Source organism: Hemitrygon akajei, chromosome 12 (genome assembly GCF_048418815.1).
Source record: "Hemitrygon akajei chromosome 12, sHemAka1.3, whole genome shotgun sequence".
Taxonomy (NCBI): Eukaryota; Metazoa; Chordata; class Chondrichthyes; order Myliobatiformes; family Dasyatidae; genus Hemitrygon; species Hemitrygon akajei.
Genome location: NC_133135.1, coordinates 48,111,253 through 48,133,519, shown reverse-complemented (window position 1 = coordinate 48,133,519; position 22,267 = coordinate 48,111,253). Strand labels below are relative to the sequence as shown.

Here is a 22,267-nt window from a genome sequence, read left to right as displayed (position 1 = left end):
ACAGGGGTCTGTACTAGGCAGTCAATCAGCTCCTCCAAAGTTTTTTGATGCGTCTCTGTCCAACTGATCAGTTTGCAAAAGGACACACACTTCCTCTGCTTATTTGTCTTTATGATGCTACCCTGTCAGTACCTCCAGTTGAACTCTGTCTTTTTGTGTGTTTCCCCCTAGCTGTCAGTCTGTGGTTTTGTATTGCCATGTGCTCCTGTCCCCACTCCTGCTCTACTCCAGCCCCTGTATTACTGAGTACTCAGTCTCTCATCTGTTTCTCATTATTACCTGTATCGCTGCCACCTGTGTCTCATTGTGCTCCACCTATCATCTGCCTCTCTGTTATTGCTCAGTGTATTTCAGCCCTGTGTTTTCAGCTGTTTGTTGCCAGATTGTGCCAGTGAATTTTCCTGAGCCTTTCCAGTATTTGTATCTGTACTCTGTCTGTCTGAATATTGACTCTGCCTGTTTCCTGTTCTTGGATTTCTCTGGATGTTTTGATTTCTGCCTGAACTTTGATGCTGACCTTGTTTGCACCTTGGGATTTGATAATTAATATCACTGTGTGCACAGTACTGGGTTTGTGAGTAGATCCCTTCTCCAGTGCCCTGACAGTACAATCTGGTCAGAATGGATCCAGTCAACCCTGGTTGTCTGAGAGCTATCCTGGAACAAGAGGGAGTGATGCTGGGGAGACACCAGAACCAGCTGGACTCCATGTTCAGGGCAGTGGAGTCGCTTTCTGCCAATGTAGCTGAACTTGTGGCTCAGACTCAGTCACTCTAGCTGTCCCAGAGCACCCACCAACATTCTGTGACTAGATCTTCTGCCCTGTCCTCATGCTCCTCCTGTCCAAGAGCTTCACCAGCCTCCTCCAGAAGAGTACTCGGGTGAGCCTGATACCTGCTGCTCTTTTCTTTCCCAGTGCACCCTCGTTTTTGAATTACAACCAACAACATTTCTGACTGATCGAGCCAAGGTAGCCTACGTCATCACCCAACTGTCCGGTTGGGCGAGAGAATGCGGAACAGCCGTCTGGGAGGCAGGTTACCCTTCCTGCAGTAGTTTTCTTCTATTTTCTGAAGAGATGAGAAGTGTTTGATTGTTCCAAACATGGGAGAGAGGCTGCCAGGGGTGCAGATCTGTGTCAGGCTATGCCATAGAGTTCCAGACCCTAGCCACCTCCAGCAGCTGGAACTGGTATGACACCTTCCTGAATGGCCTCTCTGAAGACATCAAAGATGAGCTGGTCACCCAGAACTTTCCTGCCACCTTTGAAGCCCTGGTGGATTTGGCCATCCGTATTGATGTTTTCCTTCAGCAGTGCCACAGAGAGAGTGGGGTCCCAGAGGGTCCCTGGGGGCACTGGATGAGCTCCAAGCTCCTCATCAGTCTACATTGCCCTGCTGTTTGCCCCATCCACAATTCCCATTCCAGAGCCTGAGGCCGTACCGGCCTAATGCCGACTGGAAGGTTTTCTTAGTGATGTCCTCTCCTGGGAGATGAAGGAAGCTATTGAGTTTACCAACTTGTCTTTAGATAATTCACATACTTTCTCACTAATTTCTTCTTGGAGATTCCTAAGCAGCCCCATTTTCTTTTCCCCTTGGCAGTGGTGCAAGTTGTTGTGGCTGTAAGTCTACCTGCTGCTGACTGGATTCTGCAGCCTCTAGCATTCACTGTGCCTCAAATGCATGCACTACTTCATCAGATCTCAGCCTCGCCTGCCTCCATCAACTGCCTCACTCTTCAGCTACCCTAGGTGATTAAGGAGTGGCTTGGATGAACTTAACTGGTAAGGAGATGGTCTACCTGCACACCCACCTCAGTGGTGCCTCCAACATTTTGTAGTACCACTGAAAAGGGGAGATGGTGAATGAAAAGTACATGCTGCACTGTTCATGCATCAATAACTCTATGGTGAAGGAGGAATACAGTGTGTATTTCAACGACCCTCCCCAAAACAGACACACCCCCCCCACCCTTGGCATTCTAGCAGGCATAAGCAATCAATTGCATGCTGAAGATTGAATGCAAGACTTTGAGTCAATGGCAGATTCAGTGCTCACTACTATAAAAGAATACCTTACACACAGATTCTCAGAATTTTCAACTCAATACATTTGCATGTTCTAAAGTAATATTCCTTTTTTTATCTGAACTTGAAATGATATTCACATCAAACGGTTACTTTAACTCTTTGAATTGAGTAGATTTCAACCTTGCCACATTGTTCCTCTAAGGGAAAAAAAATGATCTAGAGAGTTCTGATATATATTCAAAGTTTATTGATAGCATGATCCTTTCATGATAAATTGGTAAGAAAGCTGCAAAGTGATTTACAAACTGGAGATGCATACCCTGGTTTATTTGGAACCTATGGCGTGCAAAAGATGAATATTTTTGGTGTTATAAGATTGAATTTAATTCCTGACCTTTATTTGCAACATGTAATAAAATATTATGCAATTGGTGTTCTGAGATATGATCACATTTCAACTTTCTCCATATGTTGAATGAGACTCATGACCAAAGCTATACATGACCCCTTAAATGCACCCAACCCCTTTAGATTTGTGGCTGGAAAACAAGTCTTGTACATCTATATTGTATATGCCTAACACTCTCAGCTGGTGATAAGAATTCTGTTGTGCACCAAGCTGTATCAACAAGCTTTTTCCAGCTTTTTTTGTACGTCTTGTATCAACAAGATACTGTCTGACTGTGACCACAACTGCAGTGCAATTATTAATGTCACGTCGCTAGCTAAGATTGCTAAGCTAATAAGCCAATATTGACAGCAACATGTATTTACTAATTTACGCTTCAATGTTTCAAATCAAAAACATTAAAAGGTAATACAAACAATTATGTTATTACACCTATAATCCTTGGCCTTGGATTCATGATATAGTAGCAAACGTCTGCCAATTCAGCTGGAAAAATATTATTGTAGCCAATTAAAATAAATCTGGAGTTAAAACTAGTTGTAGTAATGTTAAATGCAAAATTAATGAATTGTTATAAATATCCATTTGGTTCGTTCACTAATATCTTTGGAGAAGGAAATCATTCTGTTTGCCCTTGTGTCTCTCAATCATTTCCCATAAAAGTTAATAAGCCACTGAGTTGCACCAAATAGCTATGGACTATCTAATATGAGATGGCCTATAAGTCTTGCCATTTATATTAGGACCCAGGGTTGTGAATGAATCAAAAACTTTGAAAAGATCAGAAAATCTTGCGGTGAAACTGAGTTTCAAGTCCCACCCCAGTGATAATCACAAAAAGAAGATTCTGCAGAGTCAGAGTTACTGTTGTCTTATGGTCTTTATTACCGGAGTTGTCTGGGGTTCCCGCTCTCAGATTCTTTCCCACTAATGTGAGGTGGAAGGAAGAAACCAGATGTCCTGATTTATATTTATTCCTAATTTAATATTGCCAAACCATAAGAGAGTAACACATTATTATTGCACTACTGTTCTGGAGAGCTTGCTGTTCATAAGTTTGCTGTCATGTTTCATACTTAAAAGAGTTATCATATATCAAAAGTTCTTAGTTAACAGGGGTAAATTTTCACTTTAAAAATCACTAGATCTTTTTATGATCTTTTGTCAAGATCAGTGGAAAACACCATCAGCTCACTGACTGCCAAATTATCAGCCATTATTTATATTTAAAATGTGCCCATTTATGGAATGTTTCAATACTGACATTTTAAAATTGTATTAAATTAATCTCAAGACAAAAAGCTTTAGAAAAGTGGCTTTGAGATTTGCCATGCACTGCAGTCTTGACTGCTGTCAAAGTGCTGTAAGGTCTGTCTTTCATAGAACACAGAACATAGAATAGTACAGCACATTACAGGCCCTTCGGCCCACAATGTTGTGCCGACCCTCAAACCCTGCCTCCCATGTAACCCCCGACCTTAAATTCCTCCATATACCTGTCCAGTAGTCTCTTAAATTTCACTAGTGTATCTGCCTCCACCACTGACTCAGGCAGTGCATTCCACGCACCAACCACTCTCTGAGTGAAAAAACTTCCTCTAATATCTCCCTTGAACTTCCCTCCCCTTACCTTAAAGCCATGTCCTCTTGTACTGAGCAGTGGTGCCCTGGGGAAGAGGCACTGGCTGTCCACTCTGTCTATTCCTCTTAATATCTTGTACACCTCTATCATGTCTCCTCTCATCCTCCTCCTCTCCAAAGAGTAAAGCCCTAGCTCCCTTAATCTCTGATCATAATCCATACTCTCTAAACCAGGCAGCATCCTGGTAAATCTCCTCTGTACCCTTTCCAATGCCTCCACATCCTTCCTATAGTGAGGCGACCAGAACTGTACACAGTACTCCAAGTGTGGCCTAACTAGAGTTTTATAGAGCTGCATCATTACATCGCGTCTCTTAAACTCTATCCCTTGACTTATGAAAGCTAACACCCCATAAGCTTTCTTAACTACCCTATCTACCTGTGAGGCAACTTTCAGGGATCTGTGGACATGTACCCCAAGATCCCTCTGCTCCTCCACACTACCAAGTATCCTGCCATTTACTTTGTACTCTACCTTGGAGTTTGTCCTTCCAAAGTGTACCACCTCACACTTCTCCGGGTTGAACTCCATCTGCCACTTCTCAGCCCACCTCTACATCCTATCAATGTCTCTCTGCAATCTTTGACAATCCTCTACACTATCTACAACACCACCAACCTTTGTGTCGTCTGCAAACTTGCCAACCCACCCTTCTACCCCCTCATCCAGGTCGTTAATAAAAATCACAAAAAGTAGAGGTCCCAGAACAGATCCTTGTGGGACACCACTAGTCACAACCCTCCAATCTGAATGTACTCCCTCCACCATGACCCTCTGCCTTCTGCAAGCAAGCCAATTCTGAATCCACCTGGCCAAACTTCCCTGGATCCCATGCCTTCTGACTTTCTGAATAAGCCTACCATGTGGAACCTTGTCAAATGCCTTACTAAAATCCATGTAGATCACATCCACTACACTACCCTCATCTATATGCCTGGTCACCTCCTCAAAGGACTTTAACAGGCTTGTTAGGCATGATCTGCCCTTCACAAGGCCATGCTGACTGTCCCTGATCAGACTATGATTCTCTAAATGCCCATAGATCCTATCTCTAAGAATCTTTTCCAACAGCTTTCCCACCACAGACGTGAGGCTCATTGGTCTATAATTACCTGGACTATCCCCATTACCTTTTTTGTGCAAGGAGACAACATTCGCCTCCCTCCAATCCTCCGGTACCATTCCCGTGGACAACGAGGACATAAAGATCCTAGCCAGAGGTTCAGCAATCTCTTCCCTTGCCTCGTGGAGCAGCCTGGGGAATATTCCACCAGGCCCCGGGGACTTATCCATCCTAATGTATTTTAACAACTCCAACACCTCCTATCCCTTAATAACAACATGCTCCAGAACATCAACCTCACTCATATTGTCCTCACCGTCATCAAGTTCCCTCTCAGTGGTGAATACTGAAGAGAAGTATTCATTGAGGACCTCGCTCACTTCCACAGCCTCCAGGCACATCTTCCCACTTTTATCTCTAATCTGTCCTACCTTCACTTCTGTCATCCTTTTGTTCTTCACATAATTGAAGAATGCCTTGGGGTTTTCCTTTACCTTACTTGCCAAGGCTTTCTCATGCCCCCTTCTTGCTCTTCTCAGCTCTTTCTTAAGCTCCTTTCTTGCTACCCTATATTCCTCAATAGACCCATCTGATCCTTGCTTCCTAAACCTCATGTATGCTGTTTTCTTCCACCTGACTAGATTTTCCACTTCGCTTGTCACCCATGGTTCCTTCACCCTACCATTCTTTATCTTCCTCACCGGGACAAATTTATCCCTAACATCCTGCAAGAGATCCTTAAACATTGACCACATGTCCATAGTACATTTCCCTGCAAAAACATCATCCCAGTTCACACCCGCAAGTTCTAGCCTTATAGCCTCATAATTTGCCCTTCCCCAATTAAAAACTTTCCTGTCCTCTCTGATTCTATCCTTTTCCATGATAATGCTAAAGGTCAGGGAGCGGTGATCACTGTCCCCCAGATGCTCACTCACTGACAGATCTGTGACCTGACCCGGTTTGTTACCTAATACTAGATCTAGTATGGCATTCCCCCGGTTGGCCTGTCAACATACTGTGACAGGAATCCATCCTGGACACATTTAACAAACTCTGCCTCATCTAAACCCTTGGAACTAATCAAGTGCCAATCAATATTAGGGAAATTAAAGTCACCCATGATAACAACCCTGTTATTTTTGCACCTTTCCAAAATCTGCCTCCCAATCTGCTCCTCAGTATCTCTGCTGCTACCAGGGGGCCTATAGAATACCCCCAGTAGAGTAACTGCTCCCTTCCTGTTCCTGACTTCCACTCATACTGACTCAAAAGAGGATCCTGCTACATTACCCACCCATTCTGTAGCTGTAATAGTATCCCTGACCAGTAATGCCACCCCTCCTTCCCTCTTCCCCCCTCTCTATCCCTTTTAAAGCACTGAAATCCAGGAATATTGAGAATCCATTCCTGCCCTGGTGCCAGCCAAGTCTCCGTAATGGCCACTACATCATAATTCCATGTATGTATCCAAGTTCTCAGTTCATCACCTTTGTTCCTGATGCTTTCAAAGTGACAGGAGTCACCTATTTCTTTGCCTCTTGGATCTTTTCGGGCCAATGCTGAAATAATTGCAAAATATTGCAATTTGCAACCCAGAGGATGGTTATGGAAATGATAAAGGTATATTTGTCTCTTTGTCCTTGGGCAGAGAACACCGGTGAGTAACTGCATAGGCATTCACCAGAATCCTGGGCATCTCAGTGGTACAGGGATCCATGGTGCACCTGAATGATGTAAATGAATGACAATTGAAAGAGGAAGGGGTCACTCTCTGAATGTAATATCAGACTGTGACGAAGAAATGCCTTGATCTCAATAGTAGGAAGTACTGTGGTGGTGGGGGTGGGTGGGTGTTACCTTACATCAGGCCACTGTGCCCTCAATCTTTTAGTCATGCTGCTGTCTGAGACCAAGTCCATATTCTATCACCTAACTCCTGACACTTCTTTGAACATTGTGTGAACGTGTCAATACCTCTAGCACTGGATTAAACATTCCAGAGGCCATGGTCATTTTTGTGCAAGGCGAGATGATTCCTATCATGAAAAGTATGCTGCCATTGAAATGTCATCAATCAGTATGAACCCACAGCCTAGCCTGCACCAAGGCTGCCTTATAGTTTATTCCAGAGTAGGTCTCACGAGTTGTCATGACTTGCAGCATCCTGGTTATTCTATGGACCCAGTTCTTACCAGCAGCTGTGAAGAAAAGACAGAATGGAAAAAGGGAGAGGGAGAAGGTGTGTTGAGAGACCCTTTGTGGTGCAGAGTCCAAACGTGACTGTTGGCATTGTGCTTGAAATGAGTTAATGCTGCAAGAGAGAAGCTGGGGCCTGCACTCAGACAATATTTGTTGGGACTGCTATAAGTAATATTTACACCATACTGGTGCCAGACATCAATCACTTCTATTAAGGTAGAGTTTAACACATTCCCTTGTCAGTCAATGGAATAATCTTGGCAATATCCACACTATGATTATAATGTTGGCCAGAAATTTAACTGGACCTCCAATCAACCCAGCAGCTCACACAGCTGGTCTGATTATTTGGACAGCTAATTGAGAGACCCATGAGGAATGGCAAGTCAGCATGTGTCAATGTATTTGGGGTGCTTAGATCTGTACTTTGTAGTATAGATCCAAGCACCCGAACATGTTGGAAATTTGACCATGCACTTCAGGATTGGACTTGAGTCCATGGGTGTTCTTTGAGGCGTCCTGAGTTGAGCAACCAGATACAAAGAGTAGTTGGCCCTGCAACCATATGCTACTCTCTGGTGCTGGTGTAACCAATCTATAGACACACATATTTGAGTATGGCTGACCTTCAATAAAAAGGTAGGGTAAAATGTAACAGAGGTGGTTGCCAGGCTAGTTTGAACCAGGGTTGTATGGTAAAATTCCGTGTTTTTAACCCTTTGGACTACCAGGAGTGACGCAGATCAGATGGGCTCAAGTGCACAGACCAGGGACGAGGATGAGGTTGAACAAAGATTCTTTACTTGAGGATTGGTTAGTAGAGAACATAGGCCAGGACTCGGGAATCAATGCACACATGGTAGGTACACTCAAAACTGAGCAAAGGCAAACAAAACAGAGGGAATTTAAACTGAGAAACAAAACGTGGCACGGGTGCACTAGAACAAGATGCCCATGAAAATAATCAACGAATAAGGAGTGTCAGAGATTGGGAGACTCGGATATCCCCTGGCAATCAGAAAGCAGCATGACAGGACACATCCACTCACCCCCTACGGAGAGCCCCTGTCAGTCCCGGGCAATCCAGGTGGCGCCAGTGGAAGTCCCTGATCAGATCCAGGTCCAGGATGTCACAAAAATGAGGAAGAAGGAAGGTGGGGTTGATTTGTGTGGCATGTGCTACTGGAAATGGTAAGTGGCTTGCTGATCTGACAGAGAACCTTGTACGGTCTGTTGTAGTGTGATGCCAGTTTCTGAGACTCAATCTGAGAGCCAGATAATTTGGATGGAATGAAGGTTCCATCCACCATTGATGGTTAGTAAAGCTCTGTTGTTGCAGGGAATCCTTCAGCAGGGCTGCCTAAGAATTCTTCCACTACCACTGGCAACGACGGACCAGCTGTTCAGTCATCAGGACTCCACTTCAAGTCAAGTCAAGTCACTTTTATTGTCATTTCAACCACAGCTGCTGGTACAGTACATAGTAAAATGAGACGTTTTTTCAGTACCATGGTGTTACACGACACAGTACAAAAACTAGACTGAACTACATTTTAAAAAACACAGAAAAAAACTACACTAGACTACAGACCTACCCAGGACTGCATAAAGTGCACAAAACAAGTGCAGGCATTACAATAAATAATAAACAAGACAATAGGGCAGTAAGGTGTCAGTCCAGGCTCTGGGTATTGAAAAGTCTGATAGCTTGGGGGAAGAAACTGTTACAAAGTCTGGTCATGAGAGCTGGAATGCTTTGGTGCCTTTTCCCAGATGGCAGGAGAGAGAAGAGTTTGTATGAGGGGTGCGTGGGGTACTTCATAATGCTGTTTGCTTTGTGGATGCAGTGTGTAGTGTAAATGTCAGTGATGGCAGGAAGAGAGACCCCAATGATCTTCTCAGCTTACTTCACTATCCGCTGCAGGGTCTTGTGATCTGAGATGGTGCAATTTCTGAACCAGGCAGTGATGCAGCTGCTCAGGATGCTCTCAATACAACCCCTGTAGAATGTGATGAGGATGGGGGGTGGGAGATGGACTTTCCTCAGCCTTCGCAGAAAGTAGAGACGTTGCTGGGCTTTCTTTGTTGTGGAGCTGGTGTTGAGGGACCAGGTGAGGTTCTCCACCAAGTGAACACCAAGAAATTTGGTGCTCTTAATGATCTCTACCGAGGAGCTGTCGATGTTCAGCAGGGAGTGGTCGCTCCGTGGCCTCCTGAAGTCACCAACCATTTCTTTTGTTTTGTTCACATTCAGAGACAGGTTGTTGGCTCTGCAACAGTCCATGAGCCGCTGCACCTCCTCTCTGTAAGCTGACTTGTCGTTCTTGCTGATGAGACCCACCACAGTCGTGTCATCGTGTCATCACCTTGCACTCCTGCTCAGGAAACAGAGGGGGTGAATAATTAAACTGGCACTCAAAAGGAGATATACCCATAGAAGAGTGGCGCCAAGTATTATGAGAAAACTCTTCCCAGAGCAGATGATCACTCTAATGGATGGGTTGCCCAAAACAAGCCACCTCAGGGTCTTTGCCAGGTCCTGGTTCATCATCTCCGTCTGCTCACTGGGATGAAATCCCAAAGAGAGGCTGACCGTAGTTCCAATGAGCCAACAGAAGGCCTTCCAAAGCCAGGGGGAAGGGTAAACTGAGGGAGGGCATTGGTCAGAAACAATGTCCTGGGGAAAACCATGAAATCTAAACATATTGCAGTGTAAGATTGGCTGTTTCCTGAGCAGCGGGAAGCTTGCATAGGGGCACAAAGCGGCAGGCATTAGAGATCTGGTCCACTACCACCATAATCACAGTGTTATCTTGTGATGGTGGCAGATCAGTAATGAAATCTACAGAGATAGGGAACCAGGGACAAAAAGGAATGGGGATTGGGTGCAGCAGCCCCTGGGTTCGTGATCTGTGCACGACAGGCTGCCATGTATGATTTAACATCCTCATCCATGCCCAATCACCAGAACTGCCTCTTGATGAACTCTGCTATCCAAGCAGTCCCTGGATGTCCTGTGATACACTGTAAAACTGTAACATAGCTGAATGGACAGAGTTAGGAATAAAAGGTGACCTAGTGGGCCAATTCCTGGGTCTTCCTCGGCTTCTGGGCTCCAGTTAAATGGGATAGAGGTTCCTGTAGTCAGAACAATAAAGGGATCTTTGATGGAATTGAAGTTGTGGATGAATCTCCAATAAAAAATTACAACCACCAGAAACCTCTGGGGAGCTGTCTGATCATGGTGGGTTGCGGCCAATCCTTGACAGCCTGGGTCTTGGTAGGAACCATCTGCAGATTCCTTTTAGAGACAGTAAATCTGAGGAAGGAGACTATGGAGACATTGAACTCACTCTTCTCCAGATGAAAGAATAGTTGGTCAAACGTGTTGGATGTTTTTATCATCCTGGTACACAAAGACAAAGTGATTTAGCAAGGAGAACCTGGAAGACCACTAGGATATTGACTAAACTGAACTTTACAAGATATTTATAGTGGGCAATAGGGATGTTAAAAGTGATTTTCTATTCATGACCTCCTAAATGTGGATCGGGTTGTATGCAGTTTGGAGGTCCAGTTTAGTAAAGATGGCTGACCCTTGCAGCAACTTGAACACCATGGTCATCAGTGGCAAGGGGTACCAGTTCTTCACAGTGATCTTATTGAGTCCTTGATAATCTATACATGTTTGGAGTCCACCATCCATTTTTACCTTGAAGTGCACTAGCAGGGCAGGTGAAGGAGCAGATGAAAGCAGATGCTAGGGCATCACAGCTCATCACGAATCTCACCCTTTTTGGAGCTGACAGGGAGTGGCCTTCCTTGAGGTGGGCAGGTTCCAGACAGCAATTTAATTGCTCATTCATAGGTTCAACACTGACAGGAGATGCTCACACTCTGCCACGTTTTGGCTCACTCTTGCTGTAACTGAGGTGATGGCCAGGCTGCGTTGAGCCAGGGTTGGTACGGTGAAGTTCAATATCTTTAGCTGTGGACTACTGGGAGAGATGAAGACAGGTGGACTCAAATGCAGAGCAGACCAGAGAGAAGGATGGTGTTGAATGAAAAACTTTTACTTGAGGATTGGTTAGTAGAGAACACAGCTAGGACTCGAGAATCACTACACACAGGTTAGGTAAACTCAAGGCTGAGCAAAGACAAACAAATCGAGGGAACTTAAATCAAGAAACAAAATAAGGTACAGGTGCACTAAAGCAAGACACAGGTGAAAATAATCAACTAATAGTCTGGGGAGGAGGAGCATCAGTGGCTGGAGGACTCTTGCACCCCCTGGTGATCAGACTGAAGCATGACAGCAATTTGTCCGGAGATCATCAAGACTATTAGAATTTCCATTGCCTTTGGTTTCGTTACCACTTTAAATAGGGCATTAAGTTACTAGGAGTTGCAAGGTAATGTCTAGAATGGGAGGCAAACATGAGGCGTGGTTGCACCCAGAGATTCATTGCCCTGTTACTGTGTTACAACAGCAGATGAGAAGATAGACATTCTGCGCCTTGTTACTCAACTCCATACACTCAAATATTTAACTAATTCTTAAATGCCTGAGTCAATCTGCTGTTTGAATCCAAGTCATACACCATCTAGATTTTCCTGTCTGAATCCACTGACACAAGGAATACAACTGGTGGTAAATGGGACTTGCTATTGTTTTCACTGAACTTTGATCACTACTATGAGATCATTAAACCTTTTGCAGCCATGCCCTTTAATATGTTACTTACTAAGTTTCGACCTTGTCTGTGATCTCCTTCACTATTGCTTGATTATGAACCTGGATGTCTTAGGGCATATATCATAGAACAGTACCACACAATACAGTCCCTTTGGCCCATGATATTGGGCCAACCAATATAACCTACTCCATGATCAAACTAACCCATAACCTTCCAATTTTCTTATATCCATGTGCCTATCGAGAGTCTCTTATATATCTCTAATGTATAGGCCTCTAGCACCATCTCCAGCAGTGCACTACAGGCACCTGCCACTTAATGTATAAAAAAAAAACCTACCTCTTACACCCACCCAAAATCTTGCTTCACTCACCTTAAATAGATTTCCTCTAGTATTGCTTATTAATGTCTTGGGGAAAAATACATTTGCTGCCCACTCTATCTATGCACCTCTATTCTTCCAACAACTTAAGTGCTAGCTTGCTCAATCTTTCATCAGAAGGCACGTTCTCTGATCCAGGCAGCATCCTAGTAAATCTCATCTGCACCCTCTCTAAAGCTTTCACATCCTCCTTATAATGAGGTGACTAGAACTGAACACAATATTTCAAGAATTCTATATCCTCCCATTGAAGAGAACTTAACTCCTTCAATTCATCTTCAGGATGAAGACTTCCACAACAGTGCTGGAAATTCATGACTACCTCCACCAACTATGAAGCATTGTTTCCAAAAGCTGTTGGAAAGTTTCCACCTCCCTATAACAGAGTGCAGGCCCACTTTAATCGATGCTAGTTGTTAAGGAATTAAATGAGACCACGTCAGGTGACTTTTTCCTCCTTCTTCGAAGAAGAGTGTTCTTTCTAGGAAATGAATACAACAAGGGTTACCTGGGCCTATTTTTACAATGGCTGGCATAGAGACTGATTGGGTCAATTATGGGAGTATTGAAGGGAATGAGGGTATTTCATAGAGACTTAGTCTGATATGGGTATCTGTTCTGGACTGAGAATGGGAAGGAGGCAGGAAGAGGGTTGGGAAAGGGGAAAGGAAGAGGGGAGAGAGCGGGAAGCACCAGGGAATCAAATGATCTTGCCTGGTGTCTCAGGGTTAGGCGTGTCTGCAGCTACAGTACATTCGCTCCCCTCCCCCGCACCTGGCTCTGCTTCTCTGCCCCCGTCTCAGCGCTTCGGCCTCGCCATTCTCAACACCTTTGCACCCGCCAGGTGACAAACTCGATCTCCGCTCCACGTTGACAAATAATGCAGTACTGTGCAAAAGTATTGGGCACCCCAGCTATACATGTGTGCCTAAGACTTTGGCACTGCACTGGATATTCAAGAAGTGTGTAGGCATTATTTCTTCATGCTAAGGGAATGAAGCGATATGAGGGGACAGATCAATTAATATATCGATAGAAATGTTTTGTCATGTCAAATGCACAATTTATACTCCTATTATCAAAGTTTCATATTGCTCCTTCTACGTTACACCGTATCGGTGTAAATCACGTTGTGACAAGTAGCCAGATTTAGAATTCAACACTAGTCTGTGATTGGTCAAATATAAGTTACAAGCGGTCGTCAGCAACCATGTCTTGCTTTGCCTTACTGAACTAATGAAGAATACCATAACTGGTTTGGGATTTTGTGTTTGTATGTATTAGGGATAACAGGGTAACTTTGACTTAGTCTAAAATTGTATTCTACTCGTTGCTTGTAGAAGATTTTGGGACAGAGTGAGTTAGTAATGTTTGGATAGCGACATCCTAACAACGTAATAATCTAACAGAGAGAGCGGAGAGAACGCGTTCCGTTCTCCGTCATTGAAGATGATAGTTGACTTTCCATTTCTACAACAGACAGCAGGTGGCGCTTTTGACGCTCGTTTATGAATATGGACAGGTTCGCTATAAATGGACCGACACGGAGTTTTAGAAAATTACGACCAGAGCCTTCAATTTGGGGATGAGATTGCAGTAGTTAGCCGTGTTGTGTTCCACCCACAGAACGTGATCTACCGCGCCAAAGGGAAGCAGGAAACAGAAAGTAACCAAGATTTCCAAACCACAAGGAGCCCCTGCTGGATGTTAACGGTGAAAAGAAATTACAGTGTCGTTTGAACAGTCTCACCTAAACTTGATGAAATAGATCCAGGTAAAAATGTTTCATTTCTTAATAAAGCTGATACAGATCAAATCTATTTTAGCAGAAAACTACATTCACATTTTTTTCTGAAAGTAATCAAGGTTGATGCGAGAACCGCTGCTCACACTTCTAAAATGACCTTTGCCCCTTTGATGTGGGACACCGTGAAAATCTGCACAGTATCACACCCAGATTCCTCGTTATCTATTTCAATAAAAACACCAGGATTAGTGTCGTTTCCGGTGTGGTTTAAAGGCCACTGGATTTAATAAATAGATCCAAGTTTAACAGAGTAAGAGGAATTTTTTAATGTTTGTATGGTTTTCCCCCAAATTAAGTATTTTAAGAGCCGTGTTTTACTGCTCACCATGTAAGTGACTAGCTGAGGAGTCCGCTTCCATTCTTGCTAGTATTAAATGCTGGTTAAGGTATAATTAATTAGACCCAAAGATATAACAGTTAATATTTTGTGGTACAGTTTTAATCTTTTTTTTGTTTTTCACGAGCTTTCCTTTTCTTTAGGGAACCTGTGTTCGGGACTTTGCTGAGTTTAAATCAGTTTGTACACAGTCCTCTGTGCTTTTGGAGCACACATGGGACAGGAATGACCATTTAGGAAGTGCAAACTGTTGGGGATTTGAAGACCGTGTGACATTTGGAACCAACAGCTGTTTGACCATGTTGGCTACCGTCCTACGAGAAAATTCTCCGAGTAAAAGGCAGCCCGCACCTGTTCTGAAGTAGCAGAGCATCGAGGCGACAATTGAAGTGCTTAGCTGCCCTTTAATGCTCGGCACCCCCTCCCCTTCTCATTCGCACAACTGGCTATTTTCTTCTTCTTAAATCTAACACCCCTATTGGGACGTATACGGCCGACAGTAGCCCGCCAGAATCCTCAGTCCTGGGCCGATAGAAGGCTTTTTACCATGCGTCTTTTAGGCAAAGATCCATTCCCAGCGATGAGCTATTTGGACATTTTTGTTGGCGTTTCTATAGCTCTCTGATTTTACCAGATGGGGGTTGAGAGCCCCATACTCAACCTTCCTCCTTTCGACGGGCTTGGGACCGTCGATGGCGGAGTTAACTTACACAAGTGCCTTAAACAGTGCATTTCTACGATTTTCTTTCAGAGTAATCAATGGTTAAATTAATTAGTTATTTTAACCAAACATTCAAAACTGTAAAATATTCTAAATATAAGAAACAGATCAAAATATCCATCCAGTGGGAAATTATTAAAACGCAAGTAATATATTTTTCTTTAATGTAGTCAGTCTGTACAACTAAAGTTCATAACTGATTTGCTACTTGAAAAGGGAATCGTCTAAATGCCGAGCATATCGCTTAAATCGTGAAATATTTTTGGGTGACATATATTTGAAAGATGCATGCTGATTTGTTAAGCGACTTCGACACTTAGCAAGCATTACCTCGTAGTTACTTATCTTCCTATAATAATCCAGGCACCTATCGGATAAACTGTAACTACATACAATATCTAATAAAGTTTGGAACTAACCGCGTTATTGATTAATGGGAACGGGGGAAATTAGCAGGTTCGGTGTTCCTGGTGGTAAAGGAAACATTATCCTTGATGGACAACATGCTTTTGAAATTTGACCAGCTAAAAGGAGTGTTTAGGTGAAATTGCAAAATTCAGTATTGAGACTTGGGTGTAGGAAGGATTCAACAGACGCACAGCAAGTTCTATGTGCATTTCTGTTAATGTAGTATTAAATACACACTCCAAATGACCTTTTGAAAATAGTCGATGTTTGAAATCGGGTGCGGGATTTTTTCTTGCAGTTTTGGAATGGGGATCATGAAAAATGATAAGTTATATTTCTATATCCGGTCATTTGCTATGCGTTTAAGTCTGTGTGCAACAATTATTCACAAGATCAAATCTGTGTTTGCGCGATTGCAAACAATCTCGAGATGAAAAGTGGTGTATGGTTTATTCATTTCTTTCTTTCTTTCTCTGCCTACCGCCCCTCAAAAAAAAATAAAGTCGGTTGATGTTATGAACCCTTTAAGAATGGATGTGGTGAAAAGCTCAAAGTGAACAGAGATGGTCAGTTTCCTTTGGTCTGTTGGGTCCCTTCCTGCTTCGTGTCATTTCGCTTTTATGCTACTCCTATTTTCTTGCGTTCTTGTCTTCTGCTGCCTCAAGAATCGACAAGTTTGAAGAACTTTTAGTCATGGAATCCTGAAGAAGTACAATTTGGAAGCAAATCCTGGGCCCACTGTGTGCGTGCGCGTCGACCTATTCCCACCCTCTGTCCGCTGCCAACCCGAGCTATCGCAGCATTTGCTCGGATAGGTGGACTATTCTGTATTTGTTAACACACTGGCACTACACATCTTCATCAGTTAAAAAGCGGGCAATTGACGGAAAAAATTCTCGTAAAGGTTAGTTGAATACTCATTACCAGAGCTGCTTTAGACAAAACATGAAAAAAGCAAGTTTTAGTATATTCTCCAGCGAGTGAAAGGTGTGTTACCGAATTGTCGGCTTTGGTTGAAAAACAAAATGCAAACATCGCCTTTTAAAATTGCTGCCATTCCGGTGGGTCGAGAAGAGCTTTTAAACTTTAAAAAAAAATCGTGTATGTTTCAACAAAATTGCCTGTCGTCTCGACCACCCGGCCAGTTTGCGCATACGGTGTTATAATGTGCAGAACAGAGAGGAAATGATGATGGAACAAGTGCTGCGCACGGGCGTTCTGGAAAACGCTATCTTAACACGACCATACTTAAAGAAATACAGAAAATTACAGATCTTAAATTACAAACTTTAGTGACAATCAAAATCACAGATTCATACTGAATCGCTGGCTGCTTTGGGTAGCGTTAGGTAGGAAGGCTGAATGTCCCTCTGTATTTCACTAGTGACCCCTGTCAGGTCACCCTTTAAGAAGAGCCCGGGGCTGATCTCCGCGAGGGAACCTAGCTCACCCCTTACGTCACGGCCACGTGACGCCCCCTGTCGGATAAATGTCTATTGACAGCAGATTGAGGAGCAGAAGAGGCTTCCGCTGGCTGGCTCAGCTTTGCCAACTTTTCCTTTTTATAAAAAAAACAAACTTTGCTCCTAGCGTCGAGCGGCCGGGCAGCCGTCTACAAACAATGTGCACTTGTCTGAGTGTGGGAGCCGCGACACTACACTAAAAGGGGGCAATATCTGCAAAGTTGTCGATGAGGAAACAAGAGACTAAGTAAGGATCCATTGGAAAGGAGTGCGGCTACTCTGATTCCGACTTCTTTTCCCCTTGGCCATTCTGAGCCACTCCACTAGGGGGTCTGAGAGACTGGAGAGTTGCTACCGACAGAAGGGTTGAAGACACTGGGCCGCTCACTTCAACAATGACTCTAGGTGCCGACATGTCTGATCATTCACTGCTCTCCGAGGATACAGATATTGATGTGGTCGGTGATATGAACGGCAAAGAAGGGAAATATGGTCATTTTCATTCTGACAACGATTCAGACGATATCTTAAGCAGGAACGTTTCCGAGAATATTGAGTCCCCGGACTTGTCCGGCGTGTCTGACCCAGGTACAAACAGGGCAAGTGACAAACCATGTAAAAGTACCTTGGTCAAACCTCCTTATTCTTACATCGCTCTGATCACTATGGCCATTCTCCAGAGTCCAAAGAAGAGACTAACACTGAGTGAGATCTGCGAGTTTATCAGTAATCGTTTCCCCTACTACAGGGAAAAGTTTCCTGCCTGGCAGAACTCCATCCGACACAATTTGTCTCTCAACGACTGCTTTGTGAAAATACCCCGGGAGCCCGGGAATCCTGGCAAGGGCAACTACTGGACTCTCGACCCTGATTCTGCAGACATGTTTGACAACGGGAGCTTCCTTCGGAGGAGGAAACGGTTCAAAAGGCAGCAGCCGTCCGAAATCTTGAGAGATCACGGCAGCTTCATGCCAAGTTTTGGATATGGACCTTATGGCTGCGGTTATGGTATCCAGCTGCAAAATTTCCACCACCCTCATCACCATGCTTCCCCGAGTACGTTCCCATTCCAGCCTCCGCACTGTACGGTGCCATCACCGGCGTCAATGTTCCCAACTGCAGCCATCCCCTCGCTTTTACACAGCAACGACTTAACCAGGAAATCCTTCTACCCGCAGCTGAGTCCCACTCTACCTAACCTACAAGGATTGAAAGCAGACCCCAGTCAGTCCAGGCCTTCCTTCTCTATAGACAATATCATAGGGGCTGCTCCGTCAAATACCCCCGGGTCTCCCTACTCAGCTCCGCCTGGAAGCCAAGCGCAGGTCCTGGCAATGTTAACTCCAGCACTCACGCAGTCCCAGAACCCTCTAAACTTAACGCACGATAACGTTCTACAGACTGGACAGACCTTTTCAAGTAAACTCACAAATCTTAACACCTGTCACTATTAAAATTTCTCGTCCCGTGTAAGGTAGGAATTATACCTTTTGAATATTTGGAACCACAAAAGTATGCTTCTGCTCTGGAAGAAAAGACAAGATATATTTATCGTATGTATATATGTAAAGATACCTGGGGAATATTGAATTCTTAATGTCATTCTTTCTCGTGCTGTCTGTACCGAATGTTACCTTTTCCAATAATTTGATCCACTATACTGTTTAAGCACTGTTAAAGGACGGTTAGGGACCCTCAGGATTATTAAAAAATGATTTTGATGTAAAATACGCGATTTAGAAGGGAAATGGTGAAGAGAATTAATAAACGGATCTTCTAAAAATTCTGTTGCCTTCAGTCCCTAACTGTCTAGATTTATGGGTTTTCGGTAATTATTTGTATAAAGATAGAGGAAAGATGTACAACTTTCGCACCTCCTGCCTGCTGTCTCATTGGTTGTACATCGATCTATTTTACAAGGGAAGTCTGTGAACAATACAGTGCTATATGTTTAAAATGTCCATCAGGTCGTTTGGTGTAAATTAATAAATGGTTTTAACTCTGAAAAATATGCCTTTCCATGTATTTGTACATAATATTTGCTCATAAAACTTAAATCATAGTTTTAAGTAACTATTTGGGGCCTAAGATTTATAACAATTTCACAGGATTGAAGTTTGGCGATAATACAACGCCCTGTTATTTTATAATATATATATATAGAACACATTCTGGTAATACCTCACTCTAACTAAATTAACATATTCTGTTTAACTCGAATAGTTCATAATTATTTATTATGTAAATGACATTGTTGTATTCAAAGGTCCAGTGAAAACTCAGGCCTCAATTTTGTTCGACAGAGATGGGTGAGCATGATATCAAAGAGAGAATTGTAAAATTTCAAATATATCTAAAAGCTATGGAGAATGAAATTGTTTATAGCTGCATTTGTTCCCCTTTTTAAAAAAAACTATACTCCAATTTAGAAGTGAAACCAAAAGAAGAGTGCCCATTAAAAAGGCAGTGTTAAGAGTAGTTATTTTAATTTTCTTCTTGTATGTTTATTTTATCAGATGAGCTGAGTACTTTTCAGAAGAGATTTGTGCAGGTTTTTTTTATTTTAAAAGTTGATTAGCAATAAGGAGTCAGAGGGAAGTTTCATACAATTTGCAAAACATTTTATTCACTCCATACATAAAGACTAACTAGAATTTTCAGTTCACCTGTGCATATGGCTATTATGTTCTTAGAAGCTGGAAATAGTTTTGAAGTCTTACTGGTACTTGTTAATCCAATGGTATTGTCTGGAACAGCTTCTTCCCAGCTCCTCATAAATAGTCTTGCTGGTGGCTCTCGCTTTGGATACAATTTTCTGGACACCACTAATTTGCAGAAGCGTTGTATCTGCTGTAATCCACACAAAGGCCGTCTAGTTTGTTTATGTTGCTGATAATGCCTCGTCCTGAATAAATGACTCCCAGTGAGCGGTCTCAGGCCCAACTCACGCATTCGCTTTTGAAAAGCGATCTTCTCTCAGACAGTTGGTTGTCTTTTATCTTTGTGTTTCTTTGCCTGTACAAAGGTTGTTTAAGACTCGAAGATCCGCTCCACGGGATAAAACAGACGGGCAATCTATCTATTTTAAAGGTTTGCCAACTACCATGTTTTACTTAGCATAGTAAAGCCCTTTCATTTGCTGTGATTGTGTTCAAGTTGCAATTTTACCACATAGGGCTTTTTCTGACACGCTCATTAGCCGAAGGTATCCCTTTTTGAAGCATGTGATATCGATAAAAATGCGGTTCAGTTCTCAAGATGTCAATGGAACTGTCTTTAATTATTGACATTAGCCTGTACATTGAGGTCGCATAATTTGGACTAATTGGCAAAGGAATGAAGACAGTCTTCAAGGCTCAACCACAGGATAAAAGGAACACATCTAATGAAAATGCGCTATCCATCTGTTGGGCCTGTCTATGTTGAAATTCCAAATCAAAATCAAACCTGAAAGATTTGTTTTTAGTTTTCCCACTGCCACAGCTATTATATTGTTTGTATAGAGCTAAAATGGGATGAAGTACATAGCAAATAAATAAAGTTTGAATTTTGTTCCTTGAAGTTTCCATTTTAAGCGAAGCGTCTACTGGATGTGTTCTGGTAGTTAAGTTTTCTTCATCAAAAATTGATCGATTATAGTTTTTTTTTGAGAGAGTGAAACTGATCTAGCGTGACATTTTGCAGAAAATACTGAAAAACGATATCTTAATGAGGCATGGAAAAATATGTTTAATTTCAGATTTACGACATCTACGTTGGTTTTATAATAGGAGTTCAAGTGATAGCTGGTTTGTGTCATTCGGAGTTGGGCACTTAAGATGTACATCGACCATTATGAAACTCCGTGGCTCTTCACAGGTAAAGTGTTGCAGCCTAGTTTCTTTTGTTGATATGTGAATATTGCCTACAAGTAATCTACATCAAGAGCCGTCCTTAGCTATTTGCATAACAACTGAAATAGGACATTTGCGATTTGCCCAGCAAGAAGCCTCACGCTCGAAATGGGGGCTTTTATCTTCAACGTTAATCTTTTAAAGGGCAAGTTAATATAGGATTATTTGCAACAACGGCAATAAACCCGCCCAGAACTAGTACCTGTTTGTAATAGGCTGCATAAATCTCCAAGTTATTGTTGAATGGGTCATAGCTGACGTTGAACGTCGGACAATTCAACCGAAGTAATTGTTGTTAAATGTACCGTTTGTCGTCTGCTTAATAGAATTAGGAATTTCTTACCCTTGCTATTCTATTTCGATCACCTTGCAATTTATTTAATTTTCGGGATTCTTAAAGTAAATTCTGCAGTGATTAGTCCCGTCTTTTTTAGTTACGAGCTACCAGTTTTATACTGATGAGTAAAACAGTAGAAGTATGTTCGAACTGATTATTGTGATAATTCTGGTTGGCATTTTGTGAGCCCCACTGCCCACGTTGGGTCAATGAGCAGGGAACAGACCTATTAACCTACGTTTTAGTGACACCTATAACGGATACGTGCCAGCTTCTTTATTACAGCGTTAAGTTTAGAACACAGCTGAGAGTAATGATTAAATTTAAATAAGAGTATAAAACGCGTGTAATTTATATTTAGAGAAAACGCAAAATATTTTAAGTCGCAAATTGTAGAATTGTCACTTGTGTCCTTTCCAATATCAGATAAATATTTTCAGGGCTTTTAGTAAATGTGTTTGAAGACATTTTTAGAATCAATGATCAATATCACTTTCGCGTTATACGATTGTATTCAAAACCAAAAATAAAACATGTCCCACGTTTAACATTATCTGAAATTGTTAAATCACTTGCAGCGTGAAATGGGATATCATATGTACCATCAGGATTAGCTAACACCAACCAACTACTAAATGGTTTGTATGAACTAACATTAAGATAGTGTTACAATGTGTAATGCTATATCATCTCTATCTCCAGGTCTTAGCACCCAACGATTTAGAATATAAGGGAGAAATATGGATGTTTGGTGTCCACATATTCAGGAACAGCATTGAAGTTACATTCTGGAAGTGTTCTGTGTTTTCTAAAATATACAGTCTGTTTTAACAGAATAGGAATTTTGTTTTCCATTTCAAGAATATAGTCAATA

At 42.5% G+C, this 22,267-nt stretch overlaps 1 protein-coding gene and 1 long non-coding RNA gene across 3 annotated transcripts in view; both read left to right on the top strand.

Moving 5' to 3' along the window:
- Window positions 1-14,053: 14,053 nt before the first annotated feature.
- Window positions 14,054-22,267, top strand: part of LOC140736980 (uncharacterized) — a 42,048-nt gene continuing 33,834 nt past the window's right edge. For both annotated transcript variants that reach the window (XR_012101040.1, XR_012101039.1), the window contains exon 1: window positions 14,054-14,201. This is a non-coding gene — a long non-coding RNA (uncharacterized lncRNA). The remainder of the gene's footprint in view (window positions 14,202-22,267) is intronic.
- foxd2 (forkhead box D2) lies at window positions 17,211-19,172 on the top strand. Its single transcript, XM_073063045.1, has one exon. The coding sequence runs from the start codon at window positions 17,559-17,561 to the stop codon at window positions 18,615-18,617; it is 1,059 nt and encodes a 352-aa protein (XP_072919146.1). The 5' UTR covers window positions 17,211-17,558; the 3' UTR covers window positions 18,618-19,172.

Bases quoted from the DNA above. Each gene is read 5' to 3' on its own strand.
- foxd2 (XM_073063045.1), top strand. From the start codon at position 17,559: ATGACTCTAGGTGCCGACATGTCTGATCATTCACTGCTCTCCGAGGAT.